This window comes from Antechinus flavipes, chromosome 4 (genome assembly GCF_016432865.1).
Source record: "Antechinus flavipes isolate AdamAnt ecotype Samford, QLD, Australia chromosome 4, AdamAnt_v2, whole genome shotgun sequence".
NCBI classification, from domain to species: Eukaryota; Metazoa; Chordata; class Mammalia; order Dasyuromorphia; family Dasyuridae; genus Antechinus; species Antechinus flavipes.
Genome location: NC_067401.1, coordinates 424,806,069 through 424,832,769, shown reverse-complemented (window position 1 = coordinate 424,832,769; position 26,701 = coordinate 424,806,069). Strand labels below are relative to the sequence as shown.

Sequence of the window (26,701 nt, the reverse complement as noted above, 5' to 3'; positions counted from 1 at the left end):
ATAGACAATCAAATGTAAGAGTCAATATTGAAATGCCCTGACAATATTCGTCCATTCTTGAATCAAAGTACATTATTTTCATCAAGAGAATATAGGAAACTAAACAACAGTGTAGAGTCAAATGCTTTGATCTAGAATACAGGAAGTCATATTTCTAACTGTATAAATGACATACTTATTATTTAGTTCTATTACATCAACTGGATAAAAATGAAAAGCAAATTAAACTCAACTCAATGGATATTTTGCAATATTCTCTCCCAAGAACTATCAACACTTACTGATAATCACCAGCAAAAGGATAACAGCAACTAGAGCCATGATGGCCTTCATCTGTAACACAACAAAAAAACATGGAAAATCATTAATATTTGCTGTAATGAACAAGGAAGCTTTTTTAAAAAAAATCAGTGAAATCAGGCCAAATTTAGAAGAAGATTAAGATGGCGGCCTCCATGGCTGTGTCCCGGGCAATCCGATGGCTGGGGACAGAGGCCCGGTGGGCGACCCCTCTGGGAGCCCAGGCAGGTATGGTGACTATCCCAAGCTTCCAGACTGCTCTCAGCATGAACGAGACCCATGGTATGACTGGGACCATTTGGAACTGAGGCTAAACTGGGGTGAACCGATGCACTTTGATTTTGATATGTATACTCGGAATCGTGTGGATACGTCCCCCACAGCTGTCTCCTGGCACACCATGTGTAAACATTTCTTTGGCTTCTTAGGCTTCATGATGTTCATGTTCTGGGTAGGAGAGAAGTTCCCCAGCTATCAGCCTGTGGGTCCGAAGCAATATCCTTATAACAACCTGTACCTCGAGCGAGGAGGTAATCCTGACAAAAAGCCAGAGCCAGTGATACACTATGAAATCTGAAAGACCTAGCCTGCAGGGGCCCCGACTTTCTCCTCTGCAAGCCTACTCGATCATGAAGATTTAATCTTAATGAAATACCTAATGAAACTCAGTGGCCTGCTGTCTCTGCCTCATTTCTCTTCACACAGGATGTCCCTGCTCCTGAGCCAAGCCTAGTCAGGCCTCCTGCCTTTTGCATGGGTCTCTCTGCCTTGGGGATTCTTGCCTATATCTGGGATTATCCTAGAGCTCAGGTCCGTTCTTACTACACTTAGTATTTAACCTTCAAGGCAGAATTGATTTAATCCACAAGTATTTAGTGAGCACAGATCCTTTAGGCCTGGCAGGACAGTGAGAAACAACAGTTGACTACAGCTTAGGGCTCTTAATACAATCTCTGACCATTCATTTTACTGATTTTCTGGATGTTCCCCAAAGCCTTCAACCGATCATTTAATATGAATCAACAGACCACCCATTGTAATTCCTAATGTCCATTGTCTACTGTTCTGCTCCCTTTCCCAGGTCTACCACCACCTCTCTTTCCTTAGATATTCAGAACCTGACTTGTAGTGCTTCTTCATCACACCAACCATCATTGTTCTAGGGAACTTGAGCATCTATGTTGGATGTTCTTTCATATACCCTAACTTCCCAATTTCCCATTTCCTGTAAAACATTGTCATATACAGGATAGTTATAACCTTGATCTCACTTGTAAGTATTCCATTCCCTGACCATTAACTCTGAAATTCCTTTACCCAATCATAACCTATCATGCCTTTCTCTGTGCTTTAATTTTACTTTGTCTTTACTATTATTTCTAATCTCTGTCCCTCAGTATTTTTCAAGCCATCACCCCTTCTCTGACTTCTTTCTTCGCCTGTCTTGATCCTGTATTTAACCAGTTAAATTTTATCCTGTCCTCTACTTCAGAATACCTTTCTACTTTGTCATCTCACTTAAAATGTCATGGCAAACTCCAATCCTAGATTACTTCCACTACCAACTTCCATTCTTTATAAGCTGTTAAACAAGTAGAGACCCCACTGAAGAAGTCATATTTACTAGGTCCATTACACACTTAGATTATTTGATCTCAACTGTATCCTTGTCACAGCAAGTAAATCTTTTTCCTCTTTTCTAATTGATGACCCTGCTTTCCACAAAGGCTGCTCTAAGCTTCCCATAACACATCTTTCTACTTTACAATCTTTAGCATTCTATACTGTCTCATTCACTGCAGAATCTGAATGAAGTAATCCTTGCGGAAGACAGCTTCTATGTATATCTTTGACATTTTAGCCTAAAGCTTGCTCCCCAAATCATCCTCCTTTCTAATCTTTAACCTCACTCTATTCTGTTGTCTATAAACCTGTCCATGTCTCCCTCCTTGGGGAACGAAAAAAACCAAAAGCAGGGAAGACCCTTCCTTGTAACTCTTTGTAGTTTAATGTACAGTTCCTGCTGCACCAAAACTGCTCTTTCGAAAATTATCAATGATCAGTGATCATACAAAATAATTTTCTTAATCGCCCTTGATTCCTTTTGCAGTATTTGACACATGCTTCCTAACTCAATATATCCCAAGAGTTTATCTTGCAGCCTTCTCTATGGTCATTGCTTGGTGCCTTTTCCAACTCAAGTTATAGTATCACCATGCAAGTGACTCCCAGATCTACATATCCAATCTTAGTTTTTCCTGATCTTCAATCCAGATTATCCACTATCTCTGGAATGTTTCAACATTCAATGGAATGTTCCATAGGTATCTTAAAACTAAACATGTTCAAAATTGAACCTACCTTTTTTTTTTTAAATCACTAATTTACCTACATTTTTGTCCAAGGTACTACCATTCTTCCAGTCATCCATATTCCTCACCTTCAGTTACCTAAGCACAATGCCGGCCACATGTAGCCACTTAATAAATGTTGAATTAAAAATTAAATAAATAAATAAATAAAATAAAAATCAGTGAAATCTCAGTTAATGACCCAGAAATAAGTTGTTTTTACTAATTAAAATTTATTTTCACCCATGGTTTTGTTTTGTTTTTTTTTTTTTTTTGGTTGCTTTAATAAATACAGTAATCTGCACAAGATTGAATTTTGCAGAGCTATAAAATCATTACTTTAAGTCAGATCCTTGTAAAGTATTGTGAAGATTGAAGATATAATTCAAAGGATAGGGAATTTTTGGCTCTCAGATGAATTAACTTAATCTGGTTTACAAGAAGTATTAAGAGAAGTGATAGGTCCATTTGTTCTCATAGTTGTGAAAATTTTTTAAGCTTTCAACCCATAATATCCTAAAAGGCCTCAAAAGATTCCAGGGACAAGAGATGTGCTGCTAAACAAATAGCACAGAGCAAAACAAGTGAGGGAAACAGAAAACTATTGAAATCATCCAGGTAAGAGATGATGAAGGCATGAACTAGACTAGTGGCCATGTGAGTGAAAGAGAAGGAAATATTTGGCCAATGCTGCACGGATGGAACTGGAAAGATTTAGCTCCAAACCAGAAAAAGGGGGTGAGTGAGAATCAAGTTCAGAATGACACCAATGTTGTGAACCTCAATGAATGGAAGGATGGTGATGCAATCAAGAAAAAGAAGACGTGTGGGAGAGGAGTGGGAATGTTAACAGCTAGCTTAGTCAGTCAGGTTTTGGTGAGAACAATATCCTTACCCTCTCTTTACATGTGCATTTGAAAATGTCACACTGATTGATAAACACTGAAAGTGAATTCATAAATTTATTTTTTTGATGACTAAAAAAAAGCCCTTGAGAAAAATTTTCTATAATTTCTGTAATATTCAATTTCCTTCTTCACACAACTTGAGAAAGGCTAACTTTTCCTTAAAGTGTATTGTTGAAATCATTCTTGAGACTTGACTGACTCAAAGAAATAAAATCTTGGCAGCTGACCACTTCCTGGTTGCTGGAATCAAGACAATCCTAAGTGCTTCAGTCGAGACTGAAGATTTGGCTAGCACCTTATGCTAGGGAGCTCAGAGGCAGGCGCTCTTCAGTCAGATGAATCAACTTGCAGTGTCCTTGATGCACAGCTTCATGGAATATTCTTCTCTTGCTGTGGTTAACTATCTTCTTTTACTGTTAAGTGTCTCACATTCCAGTATTTTTAAAATAAAATTTTATTTTTTCAATTACACATAATATTAATATTCTTTTTTAAATAAAATTTTGACAGTAAGCAATTTGTTACAGGTTATATATCACATTCCAACATGAAACCTAAATTACAGGGGCCTGACTTAGGCCCAGCCTATTATATAGTGTCTTTTTATATGCATTTGAAAATGTTCCACTGATTGCTTGACACTGAAAAATGAACTCAAAAACTGATTTTTCTTGATGACTCTAAACAGAAGTCTTTCAGTAAAAAATGTCTGTAAACAACGTGGACTGCTTCACACTGAATAGACTACATAGAACTATAATCAGGCCAAAAAAATTTTTTTCTGGTACTAAATTGTAATCTTCTAGGACATGATGGAAAATCTCTTAAAAGGCAAATTAGCAATAAGATTCAACATTCTGGGTGTGTGTGTGTGTATGTGTGTGTATGTATACATACATCTCCAAAACCAAAAGGACCTAAAGGATGTCCTGTAGATCTTTGATTATGATTAAATTATTATAACTGAGGAAAAAATACAGAGAGAATCAAGCCAGATAGAAACAAGTTAAATGCTTTAAAACCTTTTGTCTAAATATTAAGTTGGTATGGAATTAAGTTCTAAGTTTTATAACCTTACCCAAAAGACATATTCTGTCAATTTGTGCTACACTCAAAACTCATAAGATAGGAAAAGGAATTCTTACATAACTTTTAAAATACTTCAATGAATAGTGTTTTCTTCTTGGAATATATAACTCTGCCAGGGAATGCCTAAATGCAACAATAGTTGTATTATATCTGTGTATGAGAAAGAAAGGGAAAGGGTGCCAATTTAAACTAAGAGTCAAAAGTTCAGGAAAATGAAAAAAAAAAAAGGAGAAATTTAAAAGTTCTAAAATGCAATCATTTTTCAATTATTTTATAAAATTATTTCAGATTAATTTTTTTAAAATCTCTCTGGATCCTTCCTATAATTTAAACCTGTGGAATTCAACACAATACAGACTAATCCTAAACTCTGGGCAAAGGAGTTTAATCACTAGTTTTGGATGGATAGATATTATAATAAGGTTTCAGATAATAAGCTTCAAAGCTGCAAGATTAGAGATCAAAAAGTAACAACTTCATTTTACAGATGAGAAACAGAGAGTTTATAAGTAATCTTCAATGAAATCTTGCTCAATTGAAAAAAATCATTGAAGCTTTAGAACTTCATTATCAATATAGAAGCAATGGGGTAGCACAGAAAGATGGAGAGGAAGCTTAAATTGGCAAAGCAACCTGACAATCAGGGAAGCAATGGACAGAGAAAGCAGAAAAATACTGTTAATCCCAAATATGGGATTTGTGTCTCTAACGGGCACTAACAACAACAAGGAATAAATCTCTAAAGTTCTAAAAGAAATCCAAGAATAACAAATAGGTCAAAGGTACCATGAAATTTCAAAGTCATCATTTACGCATAAAAGAAGTATGTTTCCTCTAATGCTTGGTAGTCAAACTAAATTAAAGAGGTTCACACAAAAATTTCTGCAGGAATGTCTTTATAAATATAGTTTTCTCTGTTAAAAATTTCTGTGAGACTAGCAAAATTGGCTGCAATAATGTTGGATACTTAAGATTTTTGCTAAAAATAAATTTGTCAAATAATTGATTTTAACATTGCCTATTTTTTCTTCTCTTTTCTGTATGTTCATTTAAAATAACAATATAATTTCTTCTCAGTTGTATTTTTAGGTAGAGAACTACAGACATACAAAATTGCATATACTGGAAACAAAATTGATTTTGCTGACTTTTTTTTTTCACTTTTTGATCATTGTTATGAGACAGGGAATACATAAATTCAGAAATGAATGTAATATTAAAAGATTAAAAAATCAGGGGAAAGAATGACTAGACAAAGAATCGTGATAAGAACTTATAGGGAGTGACTGAAAATTGTTATATTTTGTGTAATGAAATTAATTTAAATATAATTAAACAAGTAGGGGCTGTTAAGTGGCGCAATAGATAGACTGTGGATGGAGCAGCTGCCCTAGACTCAAATCTGGCCTCAGACACTTACTTGCCTTAGCTTCCTCATCTGTCAAATGAGTAGAGAAGGAATGACAAATCACTCTGGTATCTTTGCCAAGAAAATCCCAAATGGGGTCAAGAAGAATCAAACTACTGAAAAACGAACAAATAACAACTGCATTCACTGTACTAATGTTCAATTTTTTAATGAAACACTCCACAATAAAAAAAGATCCATTTTTAAATCTGTGAATTGTCTTTAAAGGGAAGGCACAATGTGAAAAAAACTGAGGGCTACAGTTTTTCTAATATGATAAATCTATCTAGAGGGAATAAGCTATTGAAAAGATCCTGTATATTATGTTGTATAAAAGAAATGTGCAGCTCATCTTTTGAAAGGGTTCTTGAATTCTTTCTGCTTCCCATCGCCACAACATGATTTATCACACCTTTTTTTTTACTGCTGAACTTCCCTAGGTGATGATAACCAGCACCTTCCCATGTACTTACTTTGCATCCACGCCACCACATTTGTCTTCGAAGCTGTTTTGATCTGTTGCTAAAAGCTGTTGCATTATCTGATAAGCTTTCTAAATCACAGAGAAGATAGAGAAGGATTAAGAGCCACAACAGATATCCTTATGTCACACAAGGTCAAGAAAACATCAATTTTTAGTTCAGCAAAATTACTCCCTGTTAATTACAAGTGCAAATTATAAGTTAATTACAAGTATAAAATCATCCCCAAAGAAATGTTACAATATCTATTCCAAATAACAGAATTTCAAAAATTATGTTTTATGTTATTAATTTATATGAACTAAGGAATAACTTTACAAACAATAGGGGATTAATAAGTGATTGCTGAGTGAATGACTAGAAATTTTTATCACACAATACTAATTTTACTGAGGAAATGTTATTAAAAGTCATGTGGCTTAAGTGTTTAAGTGATTAGGAGTTTAGACAAGAAAATGGTTTAACGTGTACTGGACTACTTGCCATCTAGAGAAGGGAGGTGAGAGAAGGGGGAGGAATTGGAATACAAGGTTTTGCAAGGCCTAATGTTGAACAACTGTCCATGCATGTGTTTTGAAAAATAAAAAGCTTTAATAAAGAAAAAATAGTTTACTATATATATGCTAGAAAATGTTGGGAAGTGAACTGAGCCAAACCCATGAATTTTAGATAAACAAACAAGTTACTTGATCAAATAAACCCACAAAGGACAGACTATCTATTAACTATATATAAATACCATATAAGAAATCAAATCTGTGGGCAAATGAAGGTAACCAAAGCAGGACCAGCAAAACAAAGACTATGAAGGACAGAAAAGCTTGGCAGATACGAAGTAACTAGTGAGCAGAAGTAATCAGAAGCCCCTGACTCTTTTAGTTACCCAAAGCAGAAATCCTAATAGAATTCTAGAAGAAAATTAACTCTTACTCAAAAGACAGCCTTTCCCTCAACTTTAATCTTTACTTTTTAGGAGATGATCAACTAAATACCTGACAGCTAATTTACATAGAATAATGAAAAAATGAAGAGTTAGTAAAAAGATTTTACTTAAATGTATATCAAATGTTTTACGTGAAAAAATGATGGCAACATTTAATCATATAACCTATTCTTAATTTTAAGTTATTTATGCTAATGTTGTGTGTTAAATCTAAAACACCAAAATATGAATAAAAATATTAATTATAAAAATATATTCACACCTGATTTGTCTTGTAGTTCATCCAGTCTTTCTCCTCTTTCAATCACTTTTGTAATATTTTCTTGCATGACATCAATTACTTCATCCACCTGATTCTGTACACTAGATTTAAAAAAAAAAAAAAGCACAAAACATTATCTCTCCTTAGAAACAGATTTTTTTTCCTAACCACTAATTGATAAAAAGAAGAAAATAAATGCTCAAACACCCCAATATTATCCACATTAATAGATTCTAGGATAGAAGTGTCAAACACCAGGCAATAAGATTAAAATACAGTTGGGAATTATTTAGCAAAAGAAATGAAAATGAAATACAACAAAGATTATGTTAATTTGTGATTTTCTATATTAACACACAGTTTGCAGAAAGCAGTGTTTATTTGCATTTGACATCACTGCTCTATGACGTTACCTGGACACATCTGTGATCTAATGACATTACCTCCAAAGGTGCAGATTATATAATCCATTTGTTACTTCCTAATCTTGTTCAGTGGTACAAACTTAGAAAGAAATGGCTATATTAATGTGGAAAACCACAAATTAACATTATCTAAGTTGTACTGTGTTTTTATTTTGTTAAAAGATTTCCCAATTACATTTTAATCTTGCACAAGTTACACTGGAAATCCATCTGTAACTATTTGGGCTATTTGCTGCTGAGTTTGACATCTCTGCTCTAGAGAACTTCCTTAGGATCTCTGGTCATTCTTTCTAACAAATTTCCCTGACTCCAAACTTTACATCATTGTTATGTTAGAGAAAAGATTTTTTTCCAAGCTTAATTAGACAAGAAAAACTCTACTCCATTTTATTTTCATTTTGCAATCTCATCAGAGACTCTTGCAAAACTCCAAAGTAGAATTACCTTGCTGTCCCTACAGAGTGAGTCTATCAATAATAATTTATTAAGTATTTACTATGTGCCAGGCACTGTGATAAGTACTGAGAAAACAAAGAAAAGCAAAAACAATCCAATCCTCAAGGAGTTTACATTCTTATGGGAGAGACAACATACAAACAAGACACTTATAAGATAAATGGAAAGTAATCTCAGAGAGAAAGCCCGATCTGCAAATCTTAATCTTGACAGATAATTTATGATTATCTTGACTGATCTTTGTGAAAAAATAATTGAGTTAAGTGCCTTCAGGGTTAGCTACTGTAGGAAAGATAAACAACATAGGATAATCCTAAAAATAAACTCATCCAATCAATAGCCGAGTGTTTCAATATTGCTGAATATGGTACAAATTACCACAGATATGCAGTGGCTGCATCAAATGTAGATTGATCAATACTGCTCTGTTAAAGATTTAAAAATACTTAGCTTACAATAAAAATGGTTTGCAATTATAGTAACTCTATCTAGAGCCTATTATTTAAATAAGTTGTAGACTCCTTACCACTTTTTTTAGAGAATATGAAGCGATGCAAAAGAATCACTGTAATGAAGAGATTAAAAAAATTTACAAAATGGCTTAACCAGTTAATCTTGGGAAGAAGAGGTACAATAAAGGTTTAGAATAAAAGGTAATAAGCAAAATATTACTGGGAGAAATGAAAAATTACAAGCAGTACTGCCTCATAAAACATTAAAAAGCAAATGAGGAAAGGACGAGATTACTTAGTTCTTAGTATGGGACCTAGCTCATGCCAATAGAAGAAACTGCGAAGAAGATAACAAATAGATATAAAATGAAATGATTTGACCAGAATTTCAGTTAAAAATTTATTTCACTTAGTAGCTATAAATCATATCAAGAATTAGCAATGAGACTTAAGATGCAGAAATTGGAAGTGGGGATTTAAGTAAGTGCACATGCTTATATATGTGGCACACACAAAAATCCACATAGATGGTAATGTAATTCTCCCCATCCCCAGACTTATGATTTAATTGGTATAGTTTCCCAGAAGGGAAACTCCTCCAACCAATATAAAATGGTGTAATTCCTGCAACTTATACTCTTAGAAAGTTGTCTGGGACACAGAAAGTTGTAGGGTCACACTGTCCAGTATGTATTAAGAGATGGAATTTGAATTCAGGTCTTCAAGGCTATTTATCTGTCCACTATTCTTCACTGCCTCTCAAGATAAAACAATTTTTAAAACATCCACAAGAGAATGGCCAAATCTAAAACAATTAAAAAGATCACGAAAAGCACTATTACCAACTAATCCAAAATAAAGCGACCAAGGAAATGTGAGCAAACAGCAATCTACTGCTCATCTTCCTCATCTCTATAAAACCTTTGAGAATCATAGAATTTATGAAAAGAGAATAGACAAGCTTTTATTAAGAATTTTCTATAGCAGACCACATTTGTACAGTCACCCATCTGGGGAATAATACTGAGAATGTAAGATCCCACTCTAATTTATCTATTACTAAAAAACATTTGACTTAGTAGAACAAAATGTAGCAATAAAGGCTACCTTACCAAATGAAGTTACCTTTCATCTTTAATATATATAAAACTCCATGAATGCATAAGACCATAAAAATAACTCCATTCAAGGATCCAATGAGTCAACATCAAGCGAAGCACTAAATAATAAAAACAGCTAGCAGATATAGAACCTTATGATTTGTAAAGGCCTTTAAAGGTATTATCCTGATGATCATTTCTTACAGAACAATAATATTCTATAATATTCATAAATTATAACTTATTCAACCATTCCCCAAATGTTGGGCCATTCATTCAGTTTCCAGTTCTCTGCTACTACAAAAGGGCTGCTATAAACATTTTTGCATATGTAGGTCCTCTTTTCTTTTTTATGATCTCTTTGAGATACAGACGCAGTAGAAACACTGCTAGATTGAAGGGTATGCACAGTCTGATAGTCCTTTGAGCATAGCTCCAAATTGATCTCCAGAATGGCTGATCAATTCACAACTCCAACAACAATATATTTTCCTACATCCCCTCCAACATTTATCATTATCTTCTTAGCCGATCTGAGAGGTATGTAGTGATATCTCAGAATTATCATAATTTGCATTTCTCTGATCAATAGTGATTTAGAGCATTTTTTCATATGCAAGTCCATATTTAAAATGAGAAAACTAAGACCCAATGAGATTGAATATTCTGCCCAAGGTCACAGGCAGTAAGTGAAGAACTGGGATTTGAATTCAAGTTTTCTGGTTCCAAATGCAGGGTTTTTTTTCATTTTCCCCTGGCTATTATTAAGTCATATATTTTACATATTTTGTAATTTCAAATGGAATCCCTATGATCATTTCTTTATTTTGAAGCGTTAGTAAAGTTTTTAATCATCATAATTGGTTTCATCTCTGAATCTGAGATTTTCTAAGTACACTATTGTGTACTTAGATTTAATTTTATCTGCCTTTCATTTTGTTCTAGTCTTATTGATGTGGCTGGCATTTCTATAAGTATGCCAAGTTATATTTCTATAACCATGCCAAACTAACTTTGAAGAGAAAGATTTTATTTATACCCTCTTTGTACTGAGAAAGTTTCTAGTGTTCATTACAAATAATGTTAATCCTTGATCTTAAATACTTTTAAAAAAATCATATTAAAGCATTTTATTTCTGTGTACTTAAGAGAATCTAACACAAATGAGTTCTATATTTTGTCAAAAAGCCCTTTCTGCATCTACTGAAATAACCACATACTTACTGTTTGTGTGATTATGTTAGTTATTTTTCAAATTGGAATTAACCATGTTTTTATCTGGCAAGACTCAAAATTTTATCACACTTTAGTATTTTCTGCCTCTTTTGCTGTATTGTCCTTGTGAGGATTTACTATAAAATTTTGCATCAGTAGTCATTAATAAAACTGGCTTTTTTTTTTTTTTTTTTTTTTTTTTGCTTTATCTCTCTCTGATTCCTCTGGTTGGAGTATCAGGTTTGGGTTTCTCATATCAAAGGAGTAAAGGAAAATGAATCTTGTGAAGTATGATTTTTTAAAAATATTTCATAGGATTTGCTTATAAATCTATTTGGCCCAAATTTCCCCCAAGTTTTCTCTAACATCTTGGCAGCTCACTTATGATTTATTATGATTCTTCTTTTTCTAAGATTAGGTTAAGGTCTTTCCGTTTCTCAAGTTTTTTGATTCAAGATGGTTGTCTGATTGTCCAACTCCCACATTCCTACTCTAACAAAACTCTGAATTTCAGACAGGATCAAATAATGATCAAAAAAGGCAAGTACTTCTCCCCCAGAATTCCACAAGAGAACAGTCAGAAGCCTAATAATGATAGTAAAAAAGGATCATATGTAATGGGACTATAGCCTCAAGTCTTTTGTTCAGAGGCCATTTCTCTCACCACTGTTCTTAATTGCCTTTCAAAGTTGTGACTGGGAACCAGAAGCTTTAACCAAAAATAAAAAATTTCCAAACCAAGGAAGATGAGAAGCCCATGAAATCCAAAATGTGTCCTCTTTTTTAATGCTATTTTCAAAGCCTGATACATAACCACTAAACTCAGTTTTTGAGCATAGCAAAAAAAAAAAAAAGCTTACTTTAAGAGCTAGAAATTTCAGTCATGCAATAACTTATACAAAAATTCTGAGTTCAGTGCTTTATATGACTCTATAAAAGGATTCTAAGGAATAACAAAGAAAAACCCAGTAGTTGTGCTTTATAGTTTATGTAACTTTATAATGGTCATTATCTTCTCCCAAGCAAACTTATTTATGGCCAATGAACTATTTTTCTTTTTCTTTTTCTTTTTCTGGGTATATTTGGCAAATTTCAAAGTGAGAAAACAGTATTCTTGTCTACCATAAGGTCTAATAAAACTGACCTAAGAAATGATTCTCACATTTCCACAGCAAATATTAAATTATTTCTGGTCTTAATCATTTTGAGATAGTCAAGACTCCATTAATCATGTCAACAGTGGTATAGATAATCCAGTGGGTTAAAGATCCAAGAAGGACCTTGAAAACTGTCTTCATGCCTATTTTGCCTGCCTGTTCCTTCATTTATGCTAGGGAGGGAAAGTTCCCCTCTCAGAAAAGAAAATTATTGGAAGGCAATAAGTAACACTATCTTAAGGCAAACCTTCCCAATTAGTAGATGAGAACAGTTTTTGAGGCTATACCCTGTACTCAACCGTTTTCTCAAATGCTCAGAAAAGGAAACAGTATAATTTTATCTTTTGGATACCTTGAACCATAAGTCCCACAAATATCTCAAACTCAAAACAAGTAAAACATAACTCATTATCTTTTCCCCAAAACTCAACTCTCTTGAATTTCTGTACTACAATGAAGTCATCCTATTATCCTTTCAGTCACCCACGTTTATTCCTGAATTCCTCCTCAGTTTCCCCAATCCTAATGTCCAACTATTAGTCTTTTTGTTCCCAGCTCTTTATCATTCACATTAATACATTTCTCTTCACTCACTTGACTATCAACCCTCATATCAAAACCTCATTTATCAAAGCCTCATTTAGGCTCTCATTATCCAAGACTTTTTACGAAAGTCTACCTGGACTTGTTGATCCAATCAATTTTACTTCCTTAGAGCTGCCAAAAAGGTTATGCTAATACACAATTGGCTCAGATTACCTCCCTGCTCAAAAATTTCCAATGTTCTTGTTAACTATAAATCACAAACTCTTCTGTTTGGCATTTAAAGTCCATCACAATCTGACTCCAGATATTACTCTCCTATTCACACCTTATAATAATTGATGTATATTGCTCCTACATACGTATTCATCTTTTCTCTCAATAGAATATAAGCTTCTTGTGAATGGAAAATGCTCTAATCTTAGTACCCCTAGAAACTTGCATAGTACTAGGCCCAGAGTATGTGCTTATATAATAAATGCCTTAACTTTAATGAATGATAAAAACTTGGTATGTTATTTCTGAAAACTCTCTCTCCATCTAAACCCAAAGCTATAACCAGTAATTCTGGTACTGAGTCAAATACTACAAAATTGCGGGAAAGAGAAGACCTTGGGTCGCCATTGTTTAGAAGGGGAAGAAGCAGGACAGAGAAAGACAAGGAGCAAAAGGGGGTTGAGGTACACAGTGGACAAGGATGAGGAACTTGACTCATTTACATTTTAGCTTTCCTTGTTAACTTCTCATTGATCTCAATTAACTTAGGGCAGGAAGTCATAGAACAACTATCTCCAGTCATAGAAATTTCCTATATTAAGGGTAGACAGAATTTCATCAATCAATAAATCTAATGTTGCCAAAACCTATTGATTTCACCTTTGTAAAATCTCTCAAATATGTCTTCTTCTCATTCATCCACTAACATGATTTTCTTTTTTTTTTTTTTCCTTTTTTTCTTAAAGGATAGTTCCCATTATGTCACCTCCCTTAATCAATAAATTCCAATGGTTCCATTATCACTTCTAAGAACAAATACAAAATTCCCTGGCCACTACCCTGCATTAATGAAGTCATGGGTCCATAAAGCAAAGTGGGTGCTAATTTTAGTTGTTTCTATCTCCTGAAAGAAAATGTTTGCTTAATGTCTGTTAAACTTCAAACTAGGACAAAATCCATTACTTCATGCTAGTTAACAATTTTAACAGAGCCTACAATTAGGCAACAATCAAGCAATTACTATATTCCAACCTGGCACTGTGCTAGGTGCTGGATACAAAAAAGCAGCAAAAATAGTCTCTGCCCCCAAGAATCTTACACTCTAAGGTGGGAAAGAATGTTCTAATAATAATCTTGTCAAACTCTCCACAGGACTTTTTAAAAATCTCTTCTTAGCCTACAATTGATATTGGTATAGAACCTGAAGGATAGTCTCTTTGCAAATAAATGTGATAGCAAGATGATATGACCAATTATGCCAAGAAATTCTGTTTCTTGTTGGCTTTGGCTACACAATGAAACCAATTCTGCCACTTCCTCAATTTGCTTTTTCAAGTAAGCCTGGGCCATTCCTCCATTTTTTTTTGCATTTACCTTTTGGTTTCATCTAGAAAAACACAATACTAGCATGTTTCAGTTTGTCTACTATTATGACAACTCATTGATTGGACAAGGATCTCACATTTAGAATACCAATAGTCTTTATCGATGCCTAAAAACTGTGTTTCTTAGCAGCTTCTCTGCTTTTCTTCCACTTTTCCACTAAGAAGTGGAAGACGTTGGGCATATAGGACTAAGGTCAACCTGGTACTTTTATTTCGTGGGTGTGACCACAGAATTCATCATTTCCTGGCCAACCTCCTGACAGTGAACGTCTCCATACTCAGGCTTTAGAACAAAATGATTTCTTATCAGAACATCTGAAAATTTTCCAGTTTGGTAAATCCTGGAAGAGACTTCAAGAACAAGAGTTGTCACTATGAAACTATAAAAGCATTATAATAGGGCCATTGGGAACTTATCAATAGAAAAAAAAATTGTATCATCTTACATTTATCAAAACAAAAACTTTAAGAGAACAACATTATTATTGTCGTTTGGTCATTTCAGTTATGTCTGACTCTGCGACCCCATTTGGGATTTTCTTGGTAAAGATACTTGAATGGTTGGCCATTTCCTTCTCTAGCACATCTGTCACACAAGGAAACTGAGACAGAGTAAAGTGACTTGCTCAGGTTACGAAGCTATTAAGTATCTGAAGCCAGATTTGAACTTAGGAAGAGTAAAGCCCAGGGCTTTAGGTACTGTGTCACCTCACAGCCTCAACAATATGTTCACCACAGTGTGTTAATTACGGTATTTTCTTAATAGATAAGGCTATTTCATAGGGTGATTTTTCTCAGTGGGTTCTATTGACTCTGAGTTGGATTACATTTCAGAGTTTTTAAAAGAGAGAAAACAGGAGTCTCCAAATGCATTGCCAATCCCCTTATTTTCTTACCTGTGTCATAGTACCATAAGTCATAATCATAAAAAAATTATATAGTCCATAAATCTTCATAGGATCATAGATTAATGGCTAAAAGGAATCTCAGAGGTGACTTAGTCCACTCCTCTCATTACAGAGACAAGGAAACTGAAGCTAGAGAGGTCAAATGTTTGCCCAAGCTTAGTGGTGGAATTTGAATGCAGGTCATCTTACTCTAGAACAGTGTTCTTTGCACTGTAACACAGTGCTCTCTCAGTGCAGATTGTTGTTCCCTGCTAAGTTGAAGCTTTGATCATTTTTTCAGATTTTATCTTAAATTAAGCACTTAAGCAGAATCTAACTAACAAAGTGCTACTTTAGTATTGTAAGGTAATAATAATCAAACTTCCTTTCATTTTATCAGAATTGCCTATGTAGTCTATGTTCTCTTTAGCACAATGCTTGTGGGTATATACCTTAAAAAAAACAAAACACTTTAGCACTGAAGCAATGCTTAAATTCTTCTCAAAATGACATCATCCAGGAAAGCAATCATTAAGCACATATACAAATTTATTGTAGCCTTTATTAGGATATAGAAGGGCTGCATTAAGGGGAACAGAAGAAAAAAGATACTAGCACCTAGTATCTACCAGATATTGTGCTAAACACATCTCATTTCATCCTCACAACAATTTTAGGAGGCAGGAGCTGTTTTTATCCTCATTTTACAGTTGATGAAATGGAAACAAATATAGGTCAAGTGGCTTGCCCAGAGTCACACAGTTATTAAGTGAGGTCTTCCTGAGCCACCTAGCAGCCCTAAGAACTCCACAAATACACGTGGTCTGATATCAAAAGGGAGAAATTATGTAAAATGTAGACGAAGATAATTCTCATTAAATTAGAGATAAATGAGTAACTAAAATACTGACTGCTAAAACATCAAACATATGAAGGTGAATAAGGTTTCACTTTTGTGGATCCCCGGCAGAAATCTGGTAGATATGACATCATGCCTTCATTTAAGTATTGATAAAAATATTACATAACAAAGCCAAAAATAATGTTCCTTCCCAGTAACAGGCTCCTGAAGGAGCCCTTCCAAGGTGACATTAAATTCCCTAATGGTTATACTTCACAGACAGCAAGTCAGTCAATTCCCAATTCATTTTATTGAACCATCTTTTCTACAAGAACAACACAGATTTTATCAACTATGTGGCTAAAATCTATGTATCGTCTACTCTCTGTTCTTGTTGAAACAATAGGAGCTTTAAGAATACTGTTTCCTTTTTAAGATGATAGCTAATTATTGCTTTGATTACACATCTGGTTACTTCACCAGACCAGGTAATCACATTGATCTATGGATGTAATTCTCTTTCCCCACCTTTTTTTATTTTTTAAACTTAGACACTGTTTAATAATAATAATGACCTTTGTACAAGTAAAATATCAAAAATAAGATAATTTGTGGCATTTGGAGCTGGAAAGAACTCTAAAAACCATCTAGTCCAAGTCTACCATTGTATGGAAAATAATACTAAAGTACCTAACCAACTTACCATGGCCATGAAGTAATGTGGCAATTCTGAGAAGCAAACAAGTTCAGACTGTATTGATCTCTTGTTTTTACATCACTTTTGTTTTCCCAATGTATCTTCCCTTCCCTCTCCCAGAAAGTCATCCCTTATATAACAAAGAAATTTTTTAAAAAAGAAAAAAAAATCAGTGATATAATAAATGTGTAAAAACAGATTATCAGAAATGTTGACTTCACACAAAGTACTCCACATCCACAGTCCCCAGTCTCTGCAAACAAGGGGAAAGGCCTTTTCTTTTAGGGGGCCAAGTTTGGTTACCAATGCTCTTTAGTTACAACATGCTGCCTCTTCTTTAGTACCCTGCAGTGTGTTCAATATAAGCTCCTCTATATTAAAAAAAAAAAAAAAAAAAAAGACCTGCTTAATTCAATAGCGTTTCTTCCTTTCCATTTGCTACCTAGATTTGTACTTATTAACAGAAAATTATTTCTCTTTCCAATATAATTTCTAAGTATATTACCATCCTTACTAAGACAAAATCATGGCACTCTCTCCTGTTATTTAAAAAAAATACAACATCCAAAGGGCTAAAAATTAATTAAGGTGGTATTTAACCTTTTATTAAGTAAACTTTAATCACATAAAAAATATCTGAAGTTAAGCTAAACCAAATGCTTAATATTACTACAGTTAATATTTTTAAAATCTTCCCTGGAATATTTATGCTAAATTTTAGCCCAGATGCAAAATTCTGAAAATCACCACAAATTTCTTTTAAAATGCTAAATGTAATCCTTTAAGACGTGACGTAGTTTTTAAATTCATTACATTGCTGGTAGAATTTTAATTACTATAAGATGTTACTAATGAAACATTTACTTTTCAGCATTATGTATGTTCATGTGTATGAAATAATTCAAAGGTAATAGACTGAGAGTATATAAAAACTGAAATATCACTGAGAAAATTCCAATACATTATATAAATCAGGACAAAAGAATCATTTATCTGCAATGAGTCTACTGTGTATATACCTTTTAAAATACAAAGGGTATTTGGAAATAAGAGATGAAATCATTTCACCTATAAAGTAGGTCTGTTGATTGTAGAAGCCAAATTAGCTATTTCTATTTTATAACGTTTTCCTTTGGCTCAAAGCATCCTAGCTCACTCTCTCTCTTTGCTGTAAACTGTGTACTTTTTATAGGAAGATGTTGTTTGAATACCAGTTTAACTTAAATAACTTTTAGGTAATCCTTAAGTTTATTCCTTTATGTTTAAATTCAGACACTGGAAAAATTTAGATTTGCCAATATACTGACCTCCTGAGTTAGTAAAAACCACATTGTAAAGACAGCAACTTTTCCCCAGTTAGTCAACAGTTTAATAAAACTTTTGGCAAATATAATCTGCTAAAATGAATTAGTGGTTTTAATTCCACAAGACTTGTAATTTAAAAATCACATAATTAACTGGAAAATGTTGGAAGCAACTCAGATAATGATACCATAATTGTGATATATAAGAAGGTAGTTTTCACTGAAGATAAAAGGGCAACAACATAAGGTAATATTTATTAAAAGCCCAACTAAAAGGGAAAGATTTGAGATTTTCATATAAGGATAAATTTAGTGTATTCTGAGATTAAACTGTAATTTACACTTCTAGGAAAAAAAAGACAAAGTGCATGGATATTGCTGACTACATCAGAGTTACAAGCTGAATAACTCCTTAGGATAAAACTCTCCTAGAGCTGGAGTAAAAGACTAATCAATGAGGATTTATTAAATATTAAACACTTCCTGTGAGCCAGTACCTAGCATCAGTGCTATACAAAAAAAAAAAAAAAAAAAAAAGATAAAATCACAGTTCTTATTTCCAATGAACTTAGGTTATAAGGAGAAATTATCATGTAAATGAAAAGGTAGATGCAATGTATGCAAATACTGCATGGAAAGGACAAATGTCACAGACTTTTGGGGGCAGAATTGCTGAGATGATGAAAAGGGTGTTTCCAGAGTTTGGTGAGGGTTCATGATGTTGGCTTTTTTCAAAATTTTTATTTGACTCAAAACAATTAATGTGAAGAATAGAATGAAAACAATACAACACAAGAACTGTGTTTGAGAATGAAGTCTACCATATACTAGCTTGTGATCTTGTGTAAATAAATCATTAAACTTCTGAACCACAGTATCCTCACATCTATAAAACAGGAATAATGATACTCTCAAAGTATTCCTGTTAGGTTCAAATGAAATAATGTTTGTAAAATGTATTGGGGGGGAGGGGGGCAGGGAAGATATGAGGAAGGGGGAAGGGCAAGGCAATCAGAATTAAGTGACTTGCCCAAGGACACATACCTAGCAAGTATATATTGTCTGAGGCTGAATTTGAACTCAGGTTCTTTTGACTTCAGGGCCAGTACTCTCTTCATTGTACCACCTAGGCACCCCATAATATAGATTTTTATTAAACAAAAAAGTGCTACTTAACTATAAATAAAATATTAACATTATCTCAATTGCCTGTAATGTTATGTCCCGTTTTTCCCCAACACTCTCTCTTGGGAGCTCTTTAAGTCCCTCCCATAGGCTCAATCATTTTTATATAGATAATAACCAAATTGAGAATTATTCCTAATCTCTGTCTAACCTTAAGTCACCAAATGCTAGTTATCTTCAATTGGCAATTCCCATAGGAACCTGAAATTCAACATGTCCAAAACAGAACTCATTTTCTCCCATACCCAACTTCTCTCTAAATCTTTCCTACTTCTATCTGAGCTGAATGATCACTTTTCTGGTCACACAAATTCACACCACTGGCATTAATTCCTGATACTCTCTTTCATCCTCTATCCCCACATCCAATCAAAGGCCAAATACATCAAATCTGCCTCCACTTATCTTGCATCCATGCTCTTCTTTCCACTCATATAAGGAAAGTGATATAGGGGGAAAAATTTAAAACAGAAATATTAAACTCAACCTTGTATTCAATAAATGAGGAAACACAAATTACTCAGGAAAGAAGCAACTATTTGATTAAAAAAACTGCAGGTAAAACTAAAAAGTAGGATGGCAGAAATTAAGCGTAGGCCAACATTATATACTATATTTCACAATAAATTTTAAAAGGATATGTGACTTTAATATAATAGATTGTACTATAAAAATATTCAGAAAAAAGAAAACATTTATTTTTCACAGTCATGGATAGGAGATATACTCTTAATCAAACAAGGGATAGAAGAAATAATAAAAATTATGTAACTTTGATTAAATGAAACTGAAAGCTTCTGCAAAAACAAAATCAATGCACCTAAAAAAAGAAGGAAAGCAGTTAAATTAAAACAACATTCTTGTGTCAAATTTCTCAGATAAAGATATACAGTATTAATACACATATGCATAGATGTTATGTGTGAATATAGATGTTAACATATACACATATATGACCAAAAAAATCAAGAGATAACTTGTGTTCTCAAAATAAGGATTGCAAATTATTAACAACTATATGAAAGATTGTTCTAATTCATTATTAATAATAAAAGAAACAAACCTGAGATTTTTAATCTTATAGCCAAGAAACTGACAAAGGTAACAAGAGATGGGAATAGTTAGTATTGGAGAAGATATAGGAAGATGAGCACACTACTGAATTGTCAGTGGAGTTATGAACCAATTCAAATATTTTCCGAAAATAATTTGGAATTATAAAAATAAAATTACTAAAATATTCATACCCTTTAATATAGAGATTTCACTACTAGGCTTATACCACAAAGAGATCATTTGATAAGAAGAAAGTTCCCACATACACCAAAATATTTACAACAGCAATTGTTTGAGATCATTGAAAATTAGAAAAAAAAATAGATAAGCTCATCATTTGGGGTATGCCTAAGTAAACAAACATAAAACAAACATTATATGAATGTAGCGGAATATCATTGCATAGTAAAAAAATCAAAATAATGAATATAGAGAAGCATAAAAAGATTTTCTGCTGCAGAGTGAACCAAAGTCAAGAAAATGAAATTCACATAATATATAATATCATACAAAACAATATATATTACACATTAACTTCTATAATGTAAAAGGAAAAAATTACAAAACAATGAAAAGCAAAATTATAAAAACCAAGCATGGTTCCAAAGAGAAGCCAGGAGAATATCCCTACTCTACTCCTTTGAAAAAGTTAAGAGGTCCATGGGGACATAATATTGGGCATATTTTCTGATTGCTTCTATGTACTGCCCAATTTTGCTTATTTTTTGGTCATATAGGATGGTTTTCTGGGAACAGGAAGGGACGAGATACTAGAAAAGTCATACTGTTTTTTAAAAAAAAGATATGAATTAAAAGTTATTTTGAAGAACCAGAATATTAACTATGACTGGAAGGGCCCTTAGAGATAGCCCAACCATCTCATTTCATAAATGAGAAAAATGAAGCTCAGAGAGATGTATTTATCCAATGTCACAGAACTAGTTAAGTGACAGAGAAACAAATGATCCACCCCCCCACACACACCAAAAAAAAATACTCTACATCCAAAAACTTGTTAATGCAATTCTGAAAGAGGGAACTAAGATAACAGATTTTTAAAGGATTAATGTTTAAATCTATAAACTTAGCCAGAATTTGATTTTGATTCCTAGGTAGATCTTTAATGAAATGTCTTTGGTGATCTAAGAAAGGAAGTGTTAATTACAAAGAGGTAGCAACAGGATATGCCAGACCAATCTCATTTCCCTTTTTTGACAGAGTTGTTAAGTTAGTAGGTGGAGGTAAATGCTGAGGATGTAATTTACTTAGGTTTTTAGCAAAACATTTGCCAAAGTATCCTGAACTATTCTCAGTAAGATGGGACAATGAGATGACCTGGGGGTAGCAAGCAGTGGGTGACAGGAAGTAAAAAAAATTCTGATGGGTTAGAGAATTGGACTGGGTTTAACAAGTTTAACAAGTTTAATTTCAGTAGGGATAATGTAAAATCATTTACATCTATAGTGGAAGTCAGCAATGAGGTGTGGCAGTCAAACCCCCCCCCCTTCCCCCCCCCCCCCCCAAAAAAAAAAACCTGGTGTATTGAGAGGCTTCACTCCCAGAAATAGGAAAACTTTAGACCTACTATGCTTTGCTCCCACCACACCTCAGCGGAGGAATGTGTGCAATTCTAGTTGATCCTATAGAAATAAATAAATACACTGATGAGCCTGGATAGTGTCCAAAAGAGGACAGCCAGAATGGTAAAGGGCACTGGGTCTGTATCATATAGGTATTGTGGGAAGGAAAGAAGCATGTAACCGTGGAAATGAAAGGATTCAAAAGGGGATTAAAACTAGTCACTGTGTTTCTCTGTTTTATTCTAGTTGCTTAAATTTTTTTTTAAAAACTCAGTAAGATATCATTCAATCAATGTCAATAACTTTTTCTTTCTTGGTCAGCATTATCTGGGACAGCCTTTATCTTAGACTGTGTACCCACCAACACCTCTCCATAGATAGCCAGTCTTATCTATTATTGAGGCTTGCTTCCTCATTGAAGATCTTGAGTAACATACTTATCCCTGCTTTTATTTATTTTTTTTAATAATCGGTTCTTGACTCATCTGCTTTATTTCTTCCCTTGAAATGGATTTGATCAAGTTGTCACTTCTCAGTGTTGCCACTTGGATTTTGGGAACTCCTTCATTTAACTCTTTCCTACGTCAAAAGCAAACAATCATATTGGTTGTTGAACCTTCTCTTATCCTGGTTGTGTCTCTCCTTTCTCAGCCTGAGTTTGACTACTCTGTGTGATTAATCTTTGTTAAAATTAAACTGAAAAATAAAGATGTTATTCTGGTTGCCAAAAAAAAAAAAAAAAAAAAAAAAAAGGATTAATGTTTAAAATATCCAAGAAATTTCTTAAGATACCTCATCCTGGGATGGAAGGAGCTCTGGGTTCTCAAATGCTATGCCAGTACAGTATAAGTCTCTAGTAAGATCTTTCAAGCAGAAAAGCTTTGAGAACAGATTCTCATCCAAGAATTAGTCTAGCTAAATTTGGAAAGGCTTACTCACCAGAAGGTTGGCAATCAGATAAAAGACTTTTTTGTTGTTAATTAAGATGTAGCATATGTGCAATTGTACCAATGGAAGGAATAACCACACCAATGAAATCATGCATCTCTGATGTTTTAAAATATTGTTTAAAAGCAAATCTCTAAACAAAACTGTCTGGGAAAAAATCATTTGTTAAACCTAGTGATCTTTTTTTTTTTTTTTTTTTTTTAAATCCCACATCTGGAATTTAATTTTCTCGATTCTGATAAAAGGATAATTAGACATAACTTTGTGAAAGCACTATTGATTAGGCTCTTATAACACAATACTCATAACATAAGTCAATCTGGATTCTTTTGATACGTAGATTAATCATAAGGAAATATACATTATCTCATGAATGAGTACAGTAGGAACTTACTGTCTAATTTTGTCATTCCGAGGTCCAAATTTTGGTCCAGATGGGCCTCTTCTGAAATTAAAGTAAAGAGTACACATTAACAATAATTATTATTTTAAAAGACAAATTCTATTTTAAAAAAACCTTAAATATAGCTAAATCATTTTATATAGTAAAAAAGCATTTTATTGGTGCCTCTGGAGTTGTAACACATTTAATTTATTCTTATACTTTATTCATATTTATTGCTAACCTAGTCTTACATAATTCATATTAATGTAGAGAATCAGATGTATATAATTATCATTAATAACTGTGGCTTTTAGTAAATGGATTTCAAAACATCACAAAGAATAAATCATAAAATATCAGTAACTGTAAAAGAGATAAGTCACCAAAAAAACTGAACCACCATAAATATGCTCCAGGAAAAGGAAAACTAACCACCCATTCTTTTTTTAAGTCAAAAAATGCTGAATGGCAAGATTATATACAGAAATAATTCCTTCCAAAGATGAGAAATTTCAAAATATATTATATTTGATTAATAGCATGAAATAAATTTACATGACAGTATGGGAGATATAAAATGACAACACTTCTCAAATTATCTCTCAAAGTATATTTCATCTTAACTATTTCTAAACACTTTCCTGGATATTACAAATAAATCTGGCAAATTCTGGTAAATGTGTGGAATGAGAAAATACTAAAGGGCTTAAAACACAGCCAAAAGCTCATCTTCATATATCATCATGACTGGTACTAACTACCAAGGGAAAAAACCAGAAATGGCTTAGTGATATTCATTGTACATACCTATCTAACCTTAAAAAATTGTCCTCCATTATTCCTCTTTCATTTTCCTTCACACTTAAGACATACTAGATGCAGCTTTGTTTAAAACTCTTACTAAGGCTTCTCTGAACTATGTATTCGTTCCCAAAAGAGTCTCCTTAACACAAAAACTTTCAGCAGATAGTAGAATGAGAATTGTAAGGAAGCAAAAAACTTCATATCTTGTTCAAAAATAACCTAAGCAATGAGAAGCAAAACTGCTAAAAATCCAGATGAGAATATCTGAATTTCCCCAAAATGAGTAAATCTGAGTTCCAAAATAACATAAATAAATCACTCATCAATTTTAAAAAGTTTTAAAACACTAGAAGCAATGAATTTGGGAAAAGGAAACTACCACACAACAACTAAAGATCTTTAAATGGCTGTCACATTTAAGAAAATCACACATGGAAATAAAAACATACATTGATTTTTTTTTTTATTTTAGTAGAAATAGATGCTAGAATTAAATGGTCCTAAAGAAGATCAGAAGAAAGTAATTTTTAAAATTATCAATATAGCAAAGAGAACAGAAAATATGAACATATTAATAGATAAAATATCATGACTTTATTGAAAAATACTGACCACTTTTATAATAATCAAATCTTTTGAACCTAAGGCTACTCCCCCAAAAATGAGCTATTGAAAAGTACAATAGGGGGGAAAAAGTTCCTAAAGGTAATAGTAGTAAAACCAATTAGAATGTTCATAAATTAACAGTATCAGTTTGCCAAATGCCCCAAAAATGAGAATGGAAAGATTTTATTTCTGTATAGCAAGAGACTTACAAAATACTTACAAGAAAAAATCCTCTTCTTCATCTGAATCTTCTTCTAGAAGATTTCTCTGAAAAATAAAGCATTTTATAAAATAACTTTGAGATATGATACAATTATCTTTCTAGAAAATCAACTTTATTCTCTAGCCTTCAAACTTTAATATGTCATGCATCACAGATGAATCCAAAATTTAAATAATTTCTCCTTAACTCCCTGAATTGAATTTTTAAAAAATTGAAATATGACCTTAGTAAGAAAATAGACTTTAAAACATTTCTTTGGCAAGACTCATTCCTTAATGCTTGTTTGATTTCTATTGTCAATTATCAATTTAAATGCAAGTGTCATTTCTGAAGATTTCATAGAAAACCTTTCTGTCTATTTGGTTAACACCCTACATTGATTGATAAATTTTCTTCCCTTTTTTAGAATTAGAATTTAGAATTTCAGAATTGGAATTGCCTTCAGAGTCTACAATACATTTTTAGAAAGAAGATCCTTAATGGTGGAAAAATTTTATCCTTTGAAGATTCATTTGATATTTAGTAAACAGTCAACCTTGTGAGACAAAATCCAATTAATATGATGGAAGAACAAGTTGTACCTTTCTTTTTTAAAATTTCAAACAAGACATGACCATAAAAATTACAAACCTGATTTTTTAGTTCCCTAAACTTGCAATGTTCCAATATTTTCTGAAGTGTGGGAAGAAGCAATATTGGAATGTGTGTATAACTTCAAAAGATGCCCACCTTGAAGAATAACACTCTTTCATACAAGTTTCTGGTATAATTGATTAAAGAAAAATGAGTCATACTATTAAGTCACACTTGAAACCAAGAAATGACTTTTTAAAAAAGACAACTGTTTGACTAATGCATTGTTGGTGGAACTGGTCACTGATCCAATCATTCTAAAGACCACTTTGAAACATAGGAGTTGTGCTCCAAACTGCATTTTCTTTAATCCAGCAATACTACTATTTGGTCTGTATCCCAAAGAGATCATAAAAAAAGGGAACAAGACCCACATGTACAAAAATATTTATATCAGTTCTTTTTGTGGTGGTAAAGAATTATAAATTAAGGGGATACCCATCAATTGGGGAATGACTGAACAAGTTGTGGTATATGAATGCAACAGAATACTATTATGCTTCAAAAAATGATGAGCAGGCAGATTTCTGAAAAACCTAGAAAGATGTACATGAATAGGTGCTAAGTGAAATGAGCAGAATCAGATCATTATACACAGTAACAACAACTGTGCAATGATCAACTATGATAGACTTAACTCTTAGCAATATCAGTGACACAAGAAAATGGCAAGACTCATGATAGAAACTGCTATCCACATCCAGAGAAAGGACCATTGAGACTAAATGCAAATGGAAGCATAGTATTTTCAATGGTTTTTTTGTTTGTTTTTCTCTTCTCCTTTGTTCTAGTTCTTCTTTCACAATTAATGTGGAAATATGCCTCATATGATTGTATATATATAACCTCTATCAGACTGC

At 33.1% G+C, this 26,701-nt stretch overlaps 1 protein-coding gene and 1 pseudogene across 2 annotated transcripts in view; one reads left to right on the top strand and one right to left on the bottom strand.

The window, feature by feature from the left end:
• The window catches only part of VAMP4 (vesicle associated membrane protein 4), a 46,724-nt gene that overhangs the window by 1,629 nt on the left and 18,394 nt on the right, over positions 1-26,701 (bottom strand). The window contains exons 3-7 of one of the 2 annotated variants that reach the window (XM_051998953.1): positions 25,206-25,252; positions 23,585-23,635; positions 7,744-7,844; positions 6,530-6,609; positions 282-333 (exon numbers count right to left, since the gene is read on the bottom strand). In XM_051998953.1, the coding sequence (XP_051854913.1) occupies positions 282-333; positions 6,530-6,609; positions 7,744-7,844; positions 23,585-23,635; positions 25,206-25,252 (331 nt within the window). The remainder of the gene's footprint in view (positions 1-281; positions 334-6,529; positions 6,610-7,743; positions 7,845-23,584; positions 23,636-25,205; positions 25,253-26,701) is intronic. The other variant, XM_051998954.1, reaches the window with a different exon arrangement.
• LOC127562904 (NADH dehydrogenase [ubiquinone] 1 beta subcomplex subunit 8, mitochondrial-like) lies at positions 429-968 on the top strand (annotated as a pseudogene).